This window comes from Sinocyclocheilus grahami, unplaced genomic scaffold (assembly GCF_001515645.1).
Source record: "Sinocyclocheilus grahami isolate Dianchi unplaced genomic scaffold, SAMN03320097.WGS_v1.1 scaffold1092.1, whole genome shotgun sequence".
Taxonomy (NCBI): Eukaryota; Metazoa; Chordata; class Actinopteri; order Cypriniformes; family Cyprinidae; genus Sinocyclocheilus; species Sinocyclocheilus grahami.
The window spans coordinates 292,359-308,505 of record NW_015506271.1 but is presented as its reverse complement, the minus strand read 5'-3'; the positions used below and the strand labels follow the sequence as shown (position 1 = coordinate 308,505).

At 41.4% G+C, this 16,147-nt stretch overlaps 1 protein-coding gene across 1 annotated transcript in view; it reads right to left on the bottom strand.

The window, feature by feature from the left end:
• LOC107566684 (E3 ubiquitin-protein ligase TRIP12) overlaps window positions 1–16,147 on the bottom strand; it is a 65,877-nt gene that overhangs the window by 34,705 nt on the left and 15,025 nt on the right. The window contains exons 3-5 of the mRNA XM_016252196.1: window positions 12,473–12,619; window positions 11,115–11,240; window positions 10,099–11,000 (exon numbers count right to left, since the gene is read on the bottom strand). Coding sequence (XP_016107682.1) covers window positions 10,099–11,000; window positions 11,115–11,240; window positions 12,473–12,570 — 1,126 coding nt within the window. The 5' untranslated portion in view covers window positions 12,571–12,619. The remainder of the gene's footprint in view (window positions 1–10,098; window positions 11,001–11,114; window positions 11,241–12,472; window positions 12,620–16,147) is intronic.

Below are 16,147 nucleotides of genomic sequence, written 5' to 3'. Positions count from 1 at the left end.
GAGTGTTTACTATTATCATTTTTTGCATTATTGACACTATTTTCCTAATTAATGCTGTTCAGTTGCTTTGACACAATCTGTATTGTTAAAAGCGCTATATAAATAAAGGTGACTTGACTTGAATTGACTATAATTAAAACACAACTCTGACCAAATGAGCCACAGCTGTAATAAAATACACAAAACATACACAAATCTCTTGAGTTCTGTATGCACTATTAAAGGAGTCATATGATGCAATTAAAATTTTTCCTTTCTCTTTGGAATGTTACAAGCTCTTGGTGCATAAAGAAGATCTGTAAAGTTGCTAAGACTAAAGTCTCAAATCCAAAGAGATATTCTTCATAAAAAGTTAAGAGTCAACCACGCCTACCTAAAACGGCTCGTTCTAACACGCCCCCACATGTCTACGTCACAATGTGGGAAGATTTGCATAACGCCGCCCAAATGTTCACGCAAAGGCAGGCGTAACTTTTATTCTCGCTGTTGCCGCCGTGGCCATGTTGTGGAGACACTGTGTGTTTCGTTGTAGAAGCGAAACTACTTTGTTTGGCCTTCCAAAAGAGGACGATATGCTTTGTCATGCCTGGAGCTGATCCATGCTGGTCGCTGAGGAAATACATCAACTTTGCACTGTGGATCGCCGGATCGGCTTTCACCGTGGACGTGAGTCCAGCCCGGGGTCGTCACATGTGGTTGCCGCAAGCCCACCTGACGCGCCGTTCTCAAGTCCGACCGCCTCTGCTCACTCAAGCCGGCCTCCGCTCACTCAAGGTGTGTGTGACGCTGTTTCATTGTGAAAACGAAACTACTTTATTTGGCCTTCCAAAAGAGGACACGACTACAAATCAGTGGTTAAGTTGTATTTACAACACTGTTCCAGAACAGTTTAACCCAAATATTCAGATGTGTCAAGCACATTTTATGGAGGACTGTTTCCTGATCCTGTTCTGACTCTCAGACTGTAAGTATGCTTTTTATATTTAAAGAATTTGCCACTGACGATTCAAATTCGAGTTTTGAGCAGTGTAGAGTAGCACTTGTTGTTTGTCATTTCTCCGATCACAAATGCAGACATGGTTTTATGTTTACGCGGCGCGAAGCAACGCAATGCTTAAAAAGACAGTATAAGTCATTATAATCCGTAATTATGTCCCCACTGGATGCAACAAATGCCTCGTTTATAATGGGTTTTAATATTTATGTCTCGTAGCTCCGGCCGGACAGCGCATCACAATATAGTAAGGGGCGTAACATTTCCGTCACACACTTGAGGTATTCGGCCAATCACAACGCTCTGGATAGCTGGCAAATCAGAGCACACCTCGCTTTTCAGACCGATGAGCTTTGTAAAAATTGACGCATTTCAGAAAGGCGGAGCATAGAGGAGAAACAATAATGTACAGTATGTGGAAAATAATGTGTTTTTATAAGCCTTAAACCGCATAAACATTTCATTACACCAAATGTTCTTTTTAGCAGCATCATATGACCCCTTTAGAAATGTTAAACGTTGCTTGGCTACCATAAACAACCCAGAGTTACACCAGACATGAGCAGTACAGTAAACCAAAACAAAATAGCTTACTACACTTTAAGTGCCCATCTGATATACAGTATATCGTCACAGTACCCAGCCCTACTGAATACAGAAAGAAAGAGAAGGGAAAATGAAAGAACCTTTAAAAGACCTCTGACAGCACTGTCCCAGTAAAGCCAGATAAATCACTCATGCCTTCAACAGCTCCTGTCTGGTGGTCAAACCCTAACACTGAGGGTCTATTCTGGGCAATGCACTGCCACCCCCCACCCCATCCCTTTGGCAGAATGCCCTCCCGTGACTCTACATATCAGAGATTGTCCTTCCATAATAAACCTAGCCTGACCTATGTCCATGCAGGATGACCTCTCGTACTCAAGATAAACACCTCCAACAAGCCTTCACAGAACACTTTACAGCAACACTTAGTAGAAAAATCAGGATCAAAACAAAACATCCAACCAACTGATATGATCTTAAACATCCAACCAGCAGCACTCATAAGCCTAAATTTCCATGCCAGCATTCTGACCCACCTCTGGGCATTCTGATACTCCAAAGCTCTGCTAGGCTAATATGCACAGCAAAGTAACTACACCAAAAGCCCTTCCTACCTCAGCATACATCCAGTCGCAACTCTTGTCCATACAATACTGTAAGGCAGCAGAAGGCTGGTATTTTTAGACCAGTACACTGGCACTGAACTGGACTGAAACCTGAGCCAGCTACCCCTGCCATGACCACAGCCAAAACCCCATCCGCTATTACTGGGGCTAGAAACGATCACAATCACAACGATCACGCCTTTGTTAAAGACACCGATTCGTGGAGGCAGGGCAGTTGTTTGTTTTAGTTTTCCCTCTTTTCCTCACTTTCCTTCGCTTTTCAATAGCTTAAATGCGCATTTTACTTTCACTTTCAAATTAGCGACAATTCGAAGTAAATTACTTGAATTAAATTCAAGCAACAAAATACATTTAGTCATTTATCAGACGCTTTTATGCAAAGCGAATTACAAATGAGGACAATAAAAGCAGTCAAAACTAACAAAGGAGCAACAATATAGAAGTGCAAATGACAAGTCTCAGTTAGCCTAACACAGTGTAGCAAGGTATGTATATATATTGATATATTGGAACATTGAAGGGCACTTCCCATCCAATAAATCACTAAGCATTGTGCATTGGTACTTTCAATATGAAAAAGTCTCAGATTTAAAATTCTGTCCATTGTATAGCAGTATTCAAACAATAAATGCCGTTTTGGCGCTGTTTAATGTGGAGTGACAGATCGCTTTAGCGCCTCAGTTCAACAGACGCAGCAGCGTGAGGCGCACGTGAACTGATCAGATCTCCTCCACATTAATACCAGTTTCAGCACAAAATAAATGACTAAACATCCGAAGGTAAGTTAAAAGAAAGAGTACAACTTTACAATCCATATCCGGTGTCATGTAATCGCTCAATCTGTGTTTCAGCCACACGAAGACATCAATATAACAGCTAAGTTAAACAATTAATGTAACATCACATTTACCTCAGAAAGCATATTCGGTGACCATAAACTCATTAGTCAGCCAAGTTAGAAAAATAAGCTGTAGAGAGGGGCATTTTCTAAATATACGCACCATATAACATTCATTATAATCGTTTACTGTTCTTTAATGTTTTATTAGTGTTATGCTTATTAGGCGGAAATGTTACGCCCCTTACCATATTGTAATGTCCTGTCCGGCCGGAGCAACAAGACAAACATAAAAACCCATTATAAACGAGGCATTTGTTGCTTCCAGTGGGGATATAATTACGGATTATAATGACTTGTACTGTCTTTTCTGTTGAGTTGCATTGCGCCACGTAAACATAAAACCATGTCTGCATTTGTGATTGGAGAAATGACAAACAACAAGTGCTACTCTACACTGCTCAAAACTCACTTTGAATCAGTGAATTGTCAAATTGTTTAAATATAAAAAAAACGTACTTACAGTCTGTGAGTCAGAACAGCCGGCATTGTAGTTTACTCTACCAGGATCAGGAAACAGTCCTCCATAAAATGTGCTGGACACATCTGAATATTTGGGTTAAACTGTTCTGGAACAGTGTTGTAAATACAACTTAACAACTGATTTCCAGTCATGTCCACTTTTGGAAGGCCAAACAAAGTAGTTTTGCTTTCACAACGAAACAGCGTCACACACCGCGGCCTTGAGTGAGCGGAGGCCGGAGGCCTAGAGTGAGCAGAGGCGGGCGGGCGGGCTTGAGAACGGCGCGGCCAGCGGATTCGAAGAAGCGTCCAGCAGGCTTGCGGCAACCACATGTGACGACCCCGGGCTGGACTCCGCTTCGTCCACAGTGAAAGCCGGTCCGGCGATCCACAACGCAAAGTTGATGTATTTCCTCAGCGACCAGCATGGATCAACTCCAGGCATGACGAAGCGGATATCGTCCTCTTTTTGGAAAGCCAAACAAAGTAGTTTTGCTTTCACAACGAAACACAGTGTCTCCACAACATGGCCGCGGCGGCAACAGTGAGAATAAAAGTTACGCCTTTTCTTTGCGTGAACATTTGGGTGGCATTATGAAAATCTTCCCACATTGTAACGTACACATGTGGGGGTGTGTTAGAACGAGCCGTTTTAGGTAGGCGTGGCTGACTCATAACTTTTATAAAGAATATCTCTTTGGATTTGAGACTTTAGTCTTTGCAACTTTACAGATCTTCTTTATGAACCAAGAGCTTGTAACACTCTCTTAAGAAGAGCGCTTGTGCGTTCGGCTGAGTAATGTACAGTGGTGTGAATAAGTGTTGGCCCCCTTCCTGACTTCTTATTTTTTTGCATGTTTGTCACACTTTAATGTTTCAGATCATCAAACAAATTTAAATATTAGTCAAAGTTAACAAGTGAACACAACATGCAGTTTTTAAATGAAGGTTTTTATTATTAAGGGAAAACAAAATCCAAAACTACATGGCCCTGTATGAAAAAGTGTTTGCCCCCTAAACCTAATAACTGGTTGGGCCACCCTTAGCAGCAACAACTGCAAACAAGTGTTTGCGATAACTTGCAATGAGTCTGTTACAGCGCTGTGGAGGAATTTTGGTGCACTCATCTAAGCAGAATTGTTGTAATTCAGCCACATTAGAGGGTTTTCGAGCATGAACTGCCTTTTTAAGGTCATGCCACAGCATCTCAATAGGATTCAGGTCAGGACTTTGACTAGGCCACTCCGAAGTCTTCATTTTGTTTTTCTTCAGCCATTCAGAGGTGGACTTGCTGGTGTGTTTTGGATCATTGTCCTGCTGCAGAACCCAAGTTCGCTTCAGCTTGAGGTCACGAACAGATGGCCGGACATTCTCCTTCAGGATTTTTTAGTAAACGGCAGAATTCATGGTTTCATTTATCACAGCAAGTCTTCAAGGTCCTGAAGCAGCAAAACAGCCCCAGACCATCACACTACCACCACCATATTTTACTGTTGGTATGATGTTCTTTTTCTGAAATGCCAGACTACTTTTACGCCAGACCTAATGGGACACACACCTTCCGGAGTCCCAAAGCTTTAGAAATGGCTTTATAACCTTTTCCAGATAGAAAGTAATTGAGATCTATCATTCTCATTTGTTTCTGAATTTCTTTGAATCTCGGCATGATGTCTAGCTTTTGAGGATCTTTTGGTCTACTTCACTTTGTCAGGCAGGTCCTATTTAAGAGATTTCTTGATTGCGAACAGGTGTGGCAGTAATCAGGCCTGGGTGTGGCTAGAGAAATTGAACTCAGGGGTGATAAACGACAGTTTTAACAGGGGGGCAAACACTTCTTCACACAGGGACATGTAGATTTGGATTTAGTTTTCCCTTAATAATAAAAACCTTCATTTAAAAACAGCATGTTGTGTTTACTTGTATTATCTTTGACTAATATTTAAATTAGTTTGATGATCCGAAACATTAAAGTGTGACAAACATGCAAAAAAATAAGAAATCAGGAAGGGGGCCAACACTTTTTCACACCACTGTAAGTGGTTAAATGTACTTGCACATCGGCTTTTATTCTTTTATGATGCGAGATTAGTGCAAACACAGCCCACTGTGAACATCCTTGTAATTCACTTCAACCTTTATGAATGATTATTTTAGGTTTAAATGGTGCATGTGCAAGGAACTGGAAGCAAGCAGAATATGGCTATTTCTAAAGCACGCAGTGCCATCTGCTGTTAAAAACTAAGCTCAGAATCGATTCAAGAGAGAATCACGGTGCCTTCCGAAAATCTCAGAATTGCTGCAGAAACATTTTTCGATTCGCGATGCATCGATTTATTGTCCCAGCCCTATTAAAATACACAATGCTATATGCCTAAAATAAAATAACAAATAACTTGCACAAAGTTTAGGTATACAAAACTGAAGATCAGTAAACACTGTGGAACCAAATAAATAGTCTTCCAATATCACCTTACATATAAAAGGCACAAGACAACAGACTTTTCAAAATCCAAAATATTTTTAAACCGGGTGCTTTTGCACGTCGTTTTGAAACTTCTGAAATCATCTTGTCTGTCTCACCTCACGTGATTAATGAAAACTGGACATTGATCAGCCATGTTCAATGTTAATTGTAGTGTCTGTTCTCTAACGGAACCAAATTATTTTTATTACTATAAAAAGTCAAAACGGCAGTGGGGGCGGTGCCGCGGTGTGCAAGTGACATAACCGGTGTATTCACGGTCTATTCACAACAACCCTAGTACACAAGAATCATACTTCATATCAAAACATTAAACAAGTACAATTAACTTTGTAAGAGTGTTTGAGTTAGAGAATGACTGCCTTGACTGACATTTCAGTTAATAGAATCTATAGGCTATATGTGTGCTTGCTGGTGATTTTCCCCCTTCCTTGTTGCAAGTAAGTATGCACTGATTGAATGGCCACCAATTTTTATCAGCCGATATTTGTCTCCTGTGATTGGCTGATCTAAACTCAGGACTTATCTTTTATTAGCTGCAGCACATAGGAAATCACACATACTGTACAATGCTATTCTAATGACTAAAGGGGTGAATCATTTGCAATTTCACTAATTCATCAAACACTGTAATTCAGACGAATTTGACAGTTTGTTCTAAAAACAAATATTAATAGAAGTATTCTGATTTTTATTTTTTTACACAGAATGCATGCATGTTTATACAGAGATATACATTTAACCATGTTTATAGTTTAGGCATCAATAACTACGTCTTCATGATGATGATTCCTAATAATTGTTAGAACAAAAACACCAACATCAAAAACAAATAAGATACTAAAAAATGTCTCACTCGAGCAGTTTTGTAATTACAAGTTACATGTAATAGATATACTGCTGTGTGTGACAAGGGTCACTTACAGCTAAAACAAGACTTGAGCTTAAATAGCAGGGTTTCATAACCTCTTAAAAATAAATATTGGTGATTAACATTGGCTGATCTTATTGTTAAAAAATAGGTGATCACATCTGCCACAAATTTCCTGATTGGTGCACCACTAGTTGTAAGGTTTGCATGTCCCAGAGTGAGAAAATGATTTCTCTGTGCATAAATAAACAACGTGATTGCTCTCGTAGTGTGAGTGCTTAACATGATCAAAAGCAGTGTAAGCGGCATAATGTGTAATATCCTCCATATGTTCTGGGTTGAATCAATCTCATATTTTGCCACACGTCTGACAATCGCAAAAGACGACCCAGAGAGATCAGTTGTGTCACGGAAAGCTTGCGTGTCAGTTGCATCACTGGTGGCAGGTGCCTGAAAACTGAAGTTCACTTCTAGCACCCATGCAGCTGGTGTTCTACATGTGCACTGTTGAAACTGAAGCCTGGATGTAGAATAGTTGAAGTGTTTGCACACAGTGACATCCAATCTAACCAAAAGAGCCCAGCACTGATATTACCAATACACAAACACTTAATATCAAAAGTACCACTGGTGCCGAGTAGGGTTGGGTATCTTTTTTTCGATACCGGTGCCAAATCGATACTTTTAAAACAGTTCCGGTGCCTAAACCGATACTTATTAAAGAACAGAGAAAAGAATATAGAAAGCTAGTGTTAGAGGCTCTTTTTTCTTTATAAATAAAACAAGTAGTTAGAATAGAAACAGAATAGAGTGCGCAAATGTTAGAGGATCAAGTTTTTTAATAAATAAAAAAAGGCAGATTAAATCAGAAGTAGCATTAGAATAGAGAGTGCTAGAGTTAGAGGGTCAAATGAAGATGAAAGATTCGTTTTCAGCCATTTCTTGAAAATATTAAGGACTCAGCTGCTTGGATTGAGCTGGGCAGGTCATTCCAACAGGAGGGAACAGTTAATGTAGAAGTCCATGAAAGTTTTATCATAGGTAGAATGCAAAATGTTTCAATACAAGCATTTCAGTCAAATGTAATTTATGCAATATTTCAAAACTTTAACCCACTTGGGAATATCAACCCATGGCAACAGTTTAAAAGTAGCCCAATTCTGTGTAAAAAAAAACCGCGGACTTGGCAACCTTGCATCCAACAAGAGCTGCAGGAGTCAGCTTTGACTGATCACAGGTCGAGAATAAGGAAAGATGACCGACAAGACCATGCTGGAGTATTTGCTGCTCAACAGATTCTGAGCTCATTGACAAATATCTGATCTTGTAAGATGTGTTGTTCCCCTTACACAGTGCGTGATCGCGAAATCGAAAGTAAAAGTAAACAGCGCAAACGCTCATTCAAAAATATGTAAAAACACCGCATCCTTAGACTCCCTGATGCGCCAAAATTATATACAATATTAGAATGTTTAAAGGAGTGGACACGAAAATCGACCGGCCGAATCCCGGACATTTTGGGCAATTAAGAAATCCCGGCCGGACGCATTTTTGTAGGTCCAAAAAGAGAACATGTCCGGGGAAAAGAGGACGTATGGTCACCCTACTTTATAATCTATTGCTAATCTATGTATTTTTTAAAGTAATATATGGAACATATTTTCTGCCTCATTCTGTGACAAGAAGCCTCATCAGATCACAAAAGGAAGCATTTGACTGGTGTTGTGGAGTAAAAAGGTTATAATGTTATCTTTTGTTGGACAACATGTTTAGAAATGTGAATACAAGGGAGGTTTAGCGTTAGGCATTTTAATTTAAGCATGTTTAGCTTAGTTAACGGAAGGCTACCTGCTGCCATCAGAGCAAGTGTAATTACTGCATTCACGCGCTCCTCGGATGCTCTCATTTCCCGAGTTGTGCTTTTAAGTCGGAAAGTGAAAACAACATGGACACTCTCGTTACTACAAAGATGTGTTGGATTTGTATTATTACAGCTTTCCGACTTGTTCACGTGCATTTTCTCAGTCGGGAAATTATTTTTCACGTGCGGTGCCAGTGATGATGCTTCTTACGTCCGTTTCGGAGAACCAGAGGAAATATTTCAATCGATCGCTCAGGCATGGCACCGAAATGAGGCACCGAAATTCTGCATTCTGATTCGGTTCTAGTACATACCGGTTACATAGGTACCGGTGCCATATTGGTACCGGGTTTCGGTACCCAACCCTAGTGCAGAGTCAATACCGAAGTTTTAAAAATGCAACAATACAAGTTATAATCAAGTACTGTGTCAATGTGTTACTTGCTGATGGGTGATTGCTTTCAAATGCTTCTGTATATTTGTTTGCACGTTCTGTGAAGAGCATCAAGTTTCTATTTACAAATTTTTAATGTTGAGTACTGTAGTCAATCACATGATGCGACACTCTCACAAGCAGTTCTAATGGTGTGTGCACACCAAAAGCGAAGCGAATAAAGCATCGCCTTAGCGCTCTAGATTACTCGTGGGGCGTTTGTTGTGTGTCACTTGGACGAAAACATCGTGCAATGCTCTCCTCTATTTTCGGATACATCTGGACGTCTATAACCGGACATATATATATATATATATATATATATAAGCTCTTCACTGATTGGCTTGCGTATATCACGCTTTATATCAGGCTTTCACAGCAACCACGGCTTTCAATTCGCATCATTCGCATTGCCCGGCACAAATTCGCATCTATTCATTGTTCATGAACTGTTCATTCTGCTTAGCACTCTACCATAGCAATGGATGGAACAAAGAAAAAACTGATCGTGCATGTCAAAATAGATCTGCGATTCAAATCGGAGTATAAATATAAACTATCAGACCTGACACCTGCTCTATGCAATGGGTCTCTTTGTTCTTATTACTATATGTTCACGAAAATGTTTTAAAATTATGTTTGTTTAGTTAAGTGAAAATATTTGCAGGCTATATTGTTCAAATTTATCACTTATAAGTTTTTTTTTTCCTATGGTACCAAAATTGTTACTTTGTATAGACAGACTACTGACATTTTGGTATTGTGACAACACTAGTCTCAATACGACTGCCTACACCAACCTTCAGATGTTTAGTCTCCTATTTTGTCTAACTTGGGAATTCCATACCATGAATTCCATACCGTGTTAACTTGTTTGGAATTTGGAATATTGCTTTAAAAATACAGAAGCAGTTTGAGCACTCACTTGCTAGTTTGGCCTGCAGTCCGGAGGGCCCAGGCTTGGAGGAGGTCTCAGCCTTGGCCGATCCCAGCAGGGACAGTTTGGGCTTTGGCAGGTTGACTTTGGAGTTGAAGCGGGATGTCCAGTCAAACTTGGAGGAGCCAGCAGCCTTGCTCTGCTCTTTATCCCGGCTGCTCCTTCGGGGAGAAGGGGAGGACGCGGAGCGTGACCGTCGCGCTTTGCTCTGGTCCTTGCCCTGTTTTAGCCGGGCACCCTGAGGGGCGCAGCTGTTGGCGCCTGTGGCGGCCGAGGAGGAAGAGGAAGAAGAGGATGAGGAAGAAGCAGAGGAAGAGGAGGAGTCAGTCACGGTGCTACACCCAGCTTTGGCTGAGGCGGCCGATTTGGACGCCAGCTTGGTGGGTTTGGCTGCCCGGCTGGCCTCGCTGCGGGGTGGCAGGGGGCCTGCCGCGCTGCTCGAGCTGGGGAGGGAGGAAGAAGATGAGGATGACAATGAAGAGGCGTCTGCCTTCTTACGCTTTTGAGAGGAGGTGCTTGAGGCCCCAATCGGGCCAGGGTAGGACACGCTCTTCTTGCTCAGGGCTCTGGCGGGAGCCGGCTCGGCTGCTAAACGTCTCTTTTTGGACTTGGTGCTGACAGACGCTGGAGCCTTCCTCGGCTCTGTAACTTCAGGTGAGGTTGTGGGGGCCGATGGCCCACTGGATGAACTCTCCAAAAGGTGGCTGGACACCGCTTTGGGCCGTTTGGCCGGGCTGGGCGAAAAGGTGATGTTGGGCTCTGAAGCTGAGCTGCGTTTGAGAGCACGGGTGCTGCTGCCCTCCCGTCTCCCCTGCTGGCCAGAAGTTCCTGCTGCTTCCAACTCTGGATCTGGAATCGAGTGTGAACCCACGGATAGAGAGAGGCTGTTCCTGTAAAAACAATCAGAAAGGGGAAAGACTTGAGTACCCAAGACAGAGCAGTCGTCAGAAGGTGAACTTGCATCACAAAAGACCCACACGCAATACAGGAGGAAAAAGGGATACCTTCGAGAGGCGTGGCCGCGGGCGGAGCCAACGGCAGAGCTGGGCGGGGCTTTGGAAGCCTTAGAATTAGATCTTCTATTTTCAGGAGGGAAATTTGCTTTTTGGTTTACTTGCTCTGGCTGCAACCTGGAGAGGTTGGGAATTAAATAGCAGAGAGCAGTGTGGGATGGGCAGTAAATGAGGAACACCTCAAATTCAATTTCACAAGCTGACTACTTCTGCAGTCCTTACAGCACTTCCTACACACCCGTCAATCCAACGGCAAAGACAAACAACAATCATTACGAGTTTCTATCTGGACATTTCTCACAAGTTGAGAGCATCACTGAGTTGGGCAGCTAAACTATTAGCCATGTGTCACTGGAGGATATAAAGAGCTTGTTTGAAAGAGAAGAGACAAAAGTATCCCCGTAAGTGTCGAGCGTCTGTGCATCAGGCCTAAAAGAGAGACACACTGTCAGTCTTCCCTGCACTGCTATTCAGCAAAGATGCCATGCTACAACTGAATCTATAGCACTATGGCAAAGGAAATTATAATTTATTCAAGATGAGAGTTTGCAGCGTGAATCGAATGTGACTAGAGAGACAGACTGAGCACCCTAAAATAACATACATATATTTCTACTGTTGACATCACATAACCAATAAAGTCTGCATCCAGAACATCTTATTCTTATTAGATGGTCATGCCTTGAGATCAAAAGTTATCCAATTACACTAACGTTCAATAGTTTGGGGTCAGTAGTTTTTTTTTTTTTTGTCGGAAAGAATGTAATATTTTAATAAAACAAGGACATACTGAATCGATCAAAAGTGGCCGTATTTATAATGTAATGAATATTTCCATATCAAATCAATGCTGTTTTGGAACTTTCAATTCACCAAAGAATCCCGGGAAAAAATATATATTAAGGTTTCCAAAAAACATATATTAAGCAGCACAACTGTCGTCAACATTATTGATAATAAAGGTTTCATTATTCAAAATGGTTAAGGAACCATTACAGATGCACTAAGTAATATTTTGTTTATGTCGCAGTGGTCAACATGGCTGTCACCTTGGATTGATAAAGAAACCTAGCGATGTGTGTCACAGGCAGAAACTATAAAAAAAAAAAAATCAGTCAGATATTATTAATTTATGCTGAGAGTAAAAGTATCCAATAAAAGAGCCTTACTGAGATTAAAAAGTGGTACTGGAAAGGTCATGTGACCTCAACATTGTAACTGTTGCACAAATAGAATTCTGCAGGTACAACTGCTCTAGATGCAGATAGGTAGATAAAAGGTACACGTACAGACCTAAACCAAGGACGTATTCAGCACTTTGGTGCAAAGTTTGGCAATTGCATACTCACCTTCCTGCAAGTGTGTGGTCTATTGGCTGGGCCGCGGCTGTGTTCCTCTGTGAACGGCGCAGTGACCCCCCTGGATTGGAATTAGGCCGGTTGGACATTGGCACCTCTCTCCTGAAGGGACATACCCTTTCTAGACACTACCATTCACTGGTAACAAAGTATAAAGAGAGAAAAAAGGAAGGTTAGTTGAGATGTTGTCTGAATGTTCTCAATGGTCTTGCAAACCAATTTTGGACAAAAGCCATTCTGTACTTATAGTCCATATAGGATATAACTGACTGGTGGATACATCCACTCTGACTGGTGAATAAAGTGATCTTAGTCTCACTGATTGACCAAATGTTTAATTAATCTCCATTCTGTCTGGTCCAAACAACCATGACCAAATGCACCTCCTGTTCCATTTATGTAAAGTAGGGATGCACCGATACAGATACTGGTATCCGGCTTGATACTGAGCTCCTGTACTCGTACTCGTTAAAATGCCCCGATACCAAACGCCGATACCACACAGCATGTAATAAGTGCCATATTCAGACAATGAAACACCAACAACAGACAGCAGAATGGAGTTATTAGAGATTAAGGATGTCTACGAAGTATATGTATGCAATGAATATAATGTTTAACATTCAGTATTGACTGTATAGCTGATGTGCGCGAGCTGATAAGCAAAGCACTCTGAGTGGATTGAGCGCGGCGGCACAGATGCGTGAGCTTGTCGAGTGAATATACCTTTCTCACAGACATCACTGGAAAGTTTGTAGTTCGGTCGGATACGTCAAAAACAATTAAGTAAATCAATGCACGAATTTTGACGCTCTCGCCGCCGGTGGTCAGCGTTGTGGGTAGCGCGGCCAGAGCGATCTTTTGACGCTCTCGCTGCCGGCGGTGTGAACGCACTGTTAGGCATACACGACTTTCTGGCGAAAGTGATATTAAATTAAAGATGATGTACCATAGAGCAAATGAACAGTGAAAGTAACAAAACCTTGTAAAATACATTTTAATGGGCATAATTAAGTCTGAAAATAGCCAATGGATATACAGTCAAACCAAAAAGTATTCAGAGACCAGATATAATTTTTGATATTTTTTTTATAGTGGGTTCAGGACACTATAGTTCATTTATGTAAGTGATGATAGCAAAATAAAGTAAACCGTGACAAATTATACCCTAGATTTCTTAATACAGTGGACTACCAATAAAACTGATACAAATTTGGGACCAAAAATTATTCAGAGTCTGGGGAGAAAAAAAAAAAAAAAGAAGTTCAGGTTTGCATGAAGCTGGGTGACAGCATGCCCAGGAGACTACAGGCTGTCATTAAGGTTAAGGGTTGCCCAACTAAGTATTGATAATTGTGTAAATACTGTCATTCTAACAGCTGTATAATTTTTTGATTGATTGTAATCCATTAGGCTACATACCTTTCTATCAAATTTATCTAACATTATCAAGCTGAATTTATTCTGACAGTTTAACAGTTCTTGTCATATTTTATTACCATTTTCTAAACTATAGCGAATAAACTGTGATAATGTGAGAAATGTTGAAGGTGTCTGAATAAATTTTGGTTTGACTGTATCTATTTGATAAATGAAGTCAACCAACTAACATTATACATACTCTTTTGGTTTCTGTACCCAATATTTAAAAAAAATTTACAAATGCAATAAAATATTGGTATCCGTACTCGGTATCGGCAAGTACCAAAAATAAAAGTATCGGTATCGGGCGAGTACTGGAAAAAGTGGTATCGGTGCATCCCAAATGTAAAGCCAATAGGAGTTCAATATCATCTTTGGAATCACAGACATGTACCGCAGCACATCCATGGCTCCACCACTCGTAACAGATCAATAACTTTACTCGCATCTCATATTAACATACGCCACAGCACTACTGCACAAACGATCCATGAAGACACCAAGAAAATGATGAAGGAGTGAGAGAGACAATCAATAGGACAAACGCTTTCTGAAAAGACATTGAAGGAGAAAAGGACAAATGCTCAGGAAAACCAACCACTAATATGAATTACTTGTACACTGACCAATCAAATTTTTGTTTGATGCCCATTTCCTTAGTAATGCTGGCACCAAGCTTGAGGCGATTTTGAAGACGACAGCATGCTGGCCTGCATCACAACATGCAGTAAGATAAGACGCATCCTAAACATAGACAGAATAGCTGGAGGTGGGCCTTTGTGTCCTCCTCAGTTCAGTGGTAATGAACAGCACTAACCATCAATCACTACGACGCCGCAGAGACACACATGCCCACTACACCTTTATCCTGCGAGTATGCGAGATGGTGTCATACGGCACCATTATATAAGTGGGGGTACATGATTATGAGAGATAATCTAAATGAAAGACCATGACAAACGGCAGCAGTGAAATCTAATGGGGATAAAGATTCAAGGCTTGGTCTGCACATGAAGTCGCACTTGACTTATAAGACAAACGACAGACAAATTCATCCATGAAGATTTTTTGGAAACAATTTGAGATTCAGGTGTGTTGAAAGAACTTGTGTGACTAGACAGTATGTGATGTATTCCAATCAAAACTATGCACTTGAGCTGACAGTTATCAATGTTTTTTGTCCAACTTCATGATAAACATCAGTTATTGTAGAATGTGCAGTCATGAAGATAATCAGAAATGTTTAATACTGTATCTTCTTATAGCAACTCATTACACATTTCCTCAAAGTATTGGTGGCCATTTGTAATATATGGTCACTTTTCTTTCACCCTACCACATTCACTAAGTGGAGGGTAAACACTCTTGCCGTTACACTCCTGTGAACAAATTGAAAGTTTACAAAGACAAATACAATCTGATGCACTGCGTGTTTCAGAGTGAAGCGCTAAAGAAGACAAGATGGTGCCGATGATGATGGCGGACTCCGTGGCGTGCTCTGCAGTTGTTTTGTTAGTTTGTCCTGTCATTAGTTATCCCTGCAATCAGTTTCACCAGAGACGAATTGCTGGACATTCGGCACTACACATCACCCGATATATTACCGGTTTTCGACTATTCTGATGTTTTGCTGGACATAGTAGTTGGCGGAGCAGCTGCGCTGATCAAGCACTTCAGGAAGCGCAGACGGGGGAAGTGAGCCGGCGCCCTCGTGAAGCTCAGGCAGCGCGGATTTCGAACGCCGTTGCCCAGCATTCATCTGGCGAACCTCCGCTCTCTACCCAACAAAACGGACAAACTCCTTCTGCTCTCCCGGACAAATAAGGATTTCTCACACTCTGCTGTGCTGTGTTTCACGGAAACCTGGCTGAATGACGCCATACCGGACAGCGCGTTGAGTCTGCCGGGCTTTCAGCTGTTTAGAGCAGATTGCGACGCAGCGAAAGGTGGTGTACAGATGTAACCGTGTTAAAGAAGATGTGCTGCCCCGATCTAGAAGCGCTTTTCATTAACTGTAAGCCTTTCTATTCGCCGCGGGAGTTTCGCTCGTGCATTCTCGTGAGTGTTTACATTCCTCCGCAACCACACGTGAGTTCGGCTTTACAATAACTAGCTGATCAGATCACAGAGACAGAGCAACAACACCCGGACTCTGTTTTAATCATTCTTGGGGACTTTAATAAAGCAAATCTCTCCCGTGAACTGCCAAAATACAGACAGCACATCACATGTCCCACCAGAGAC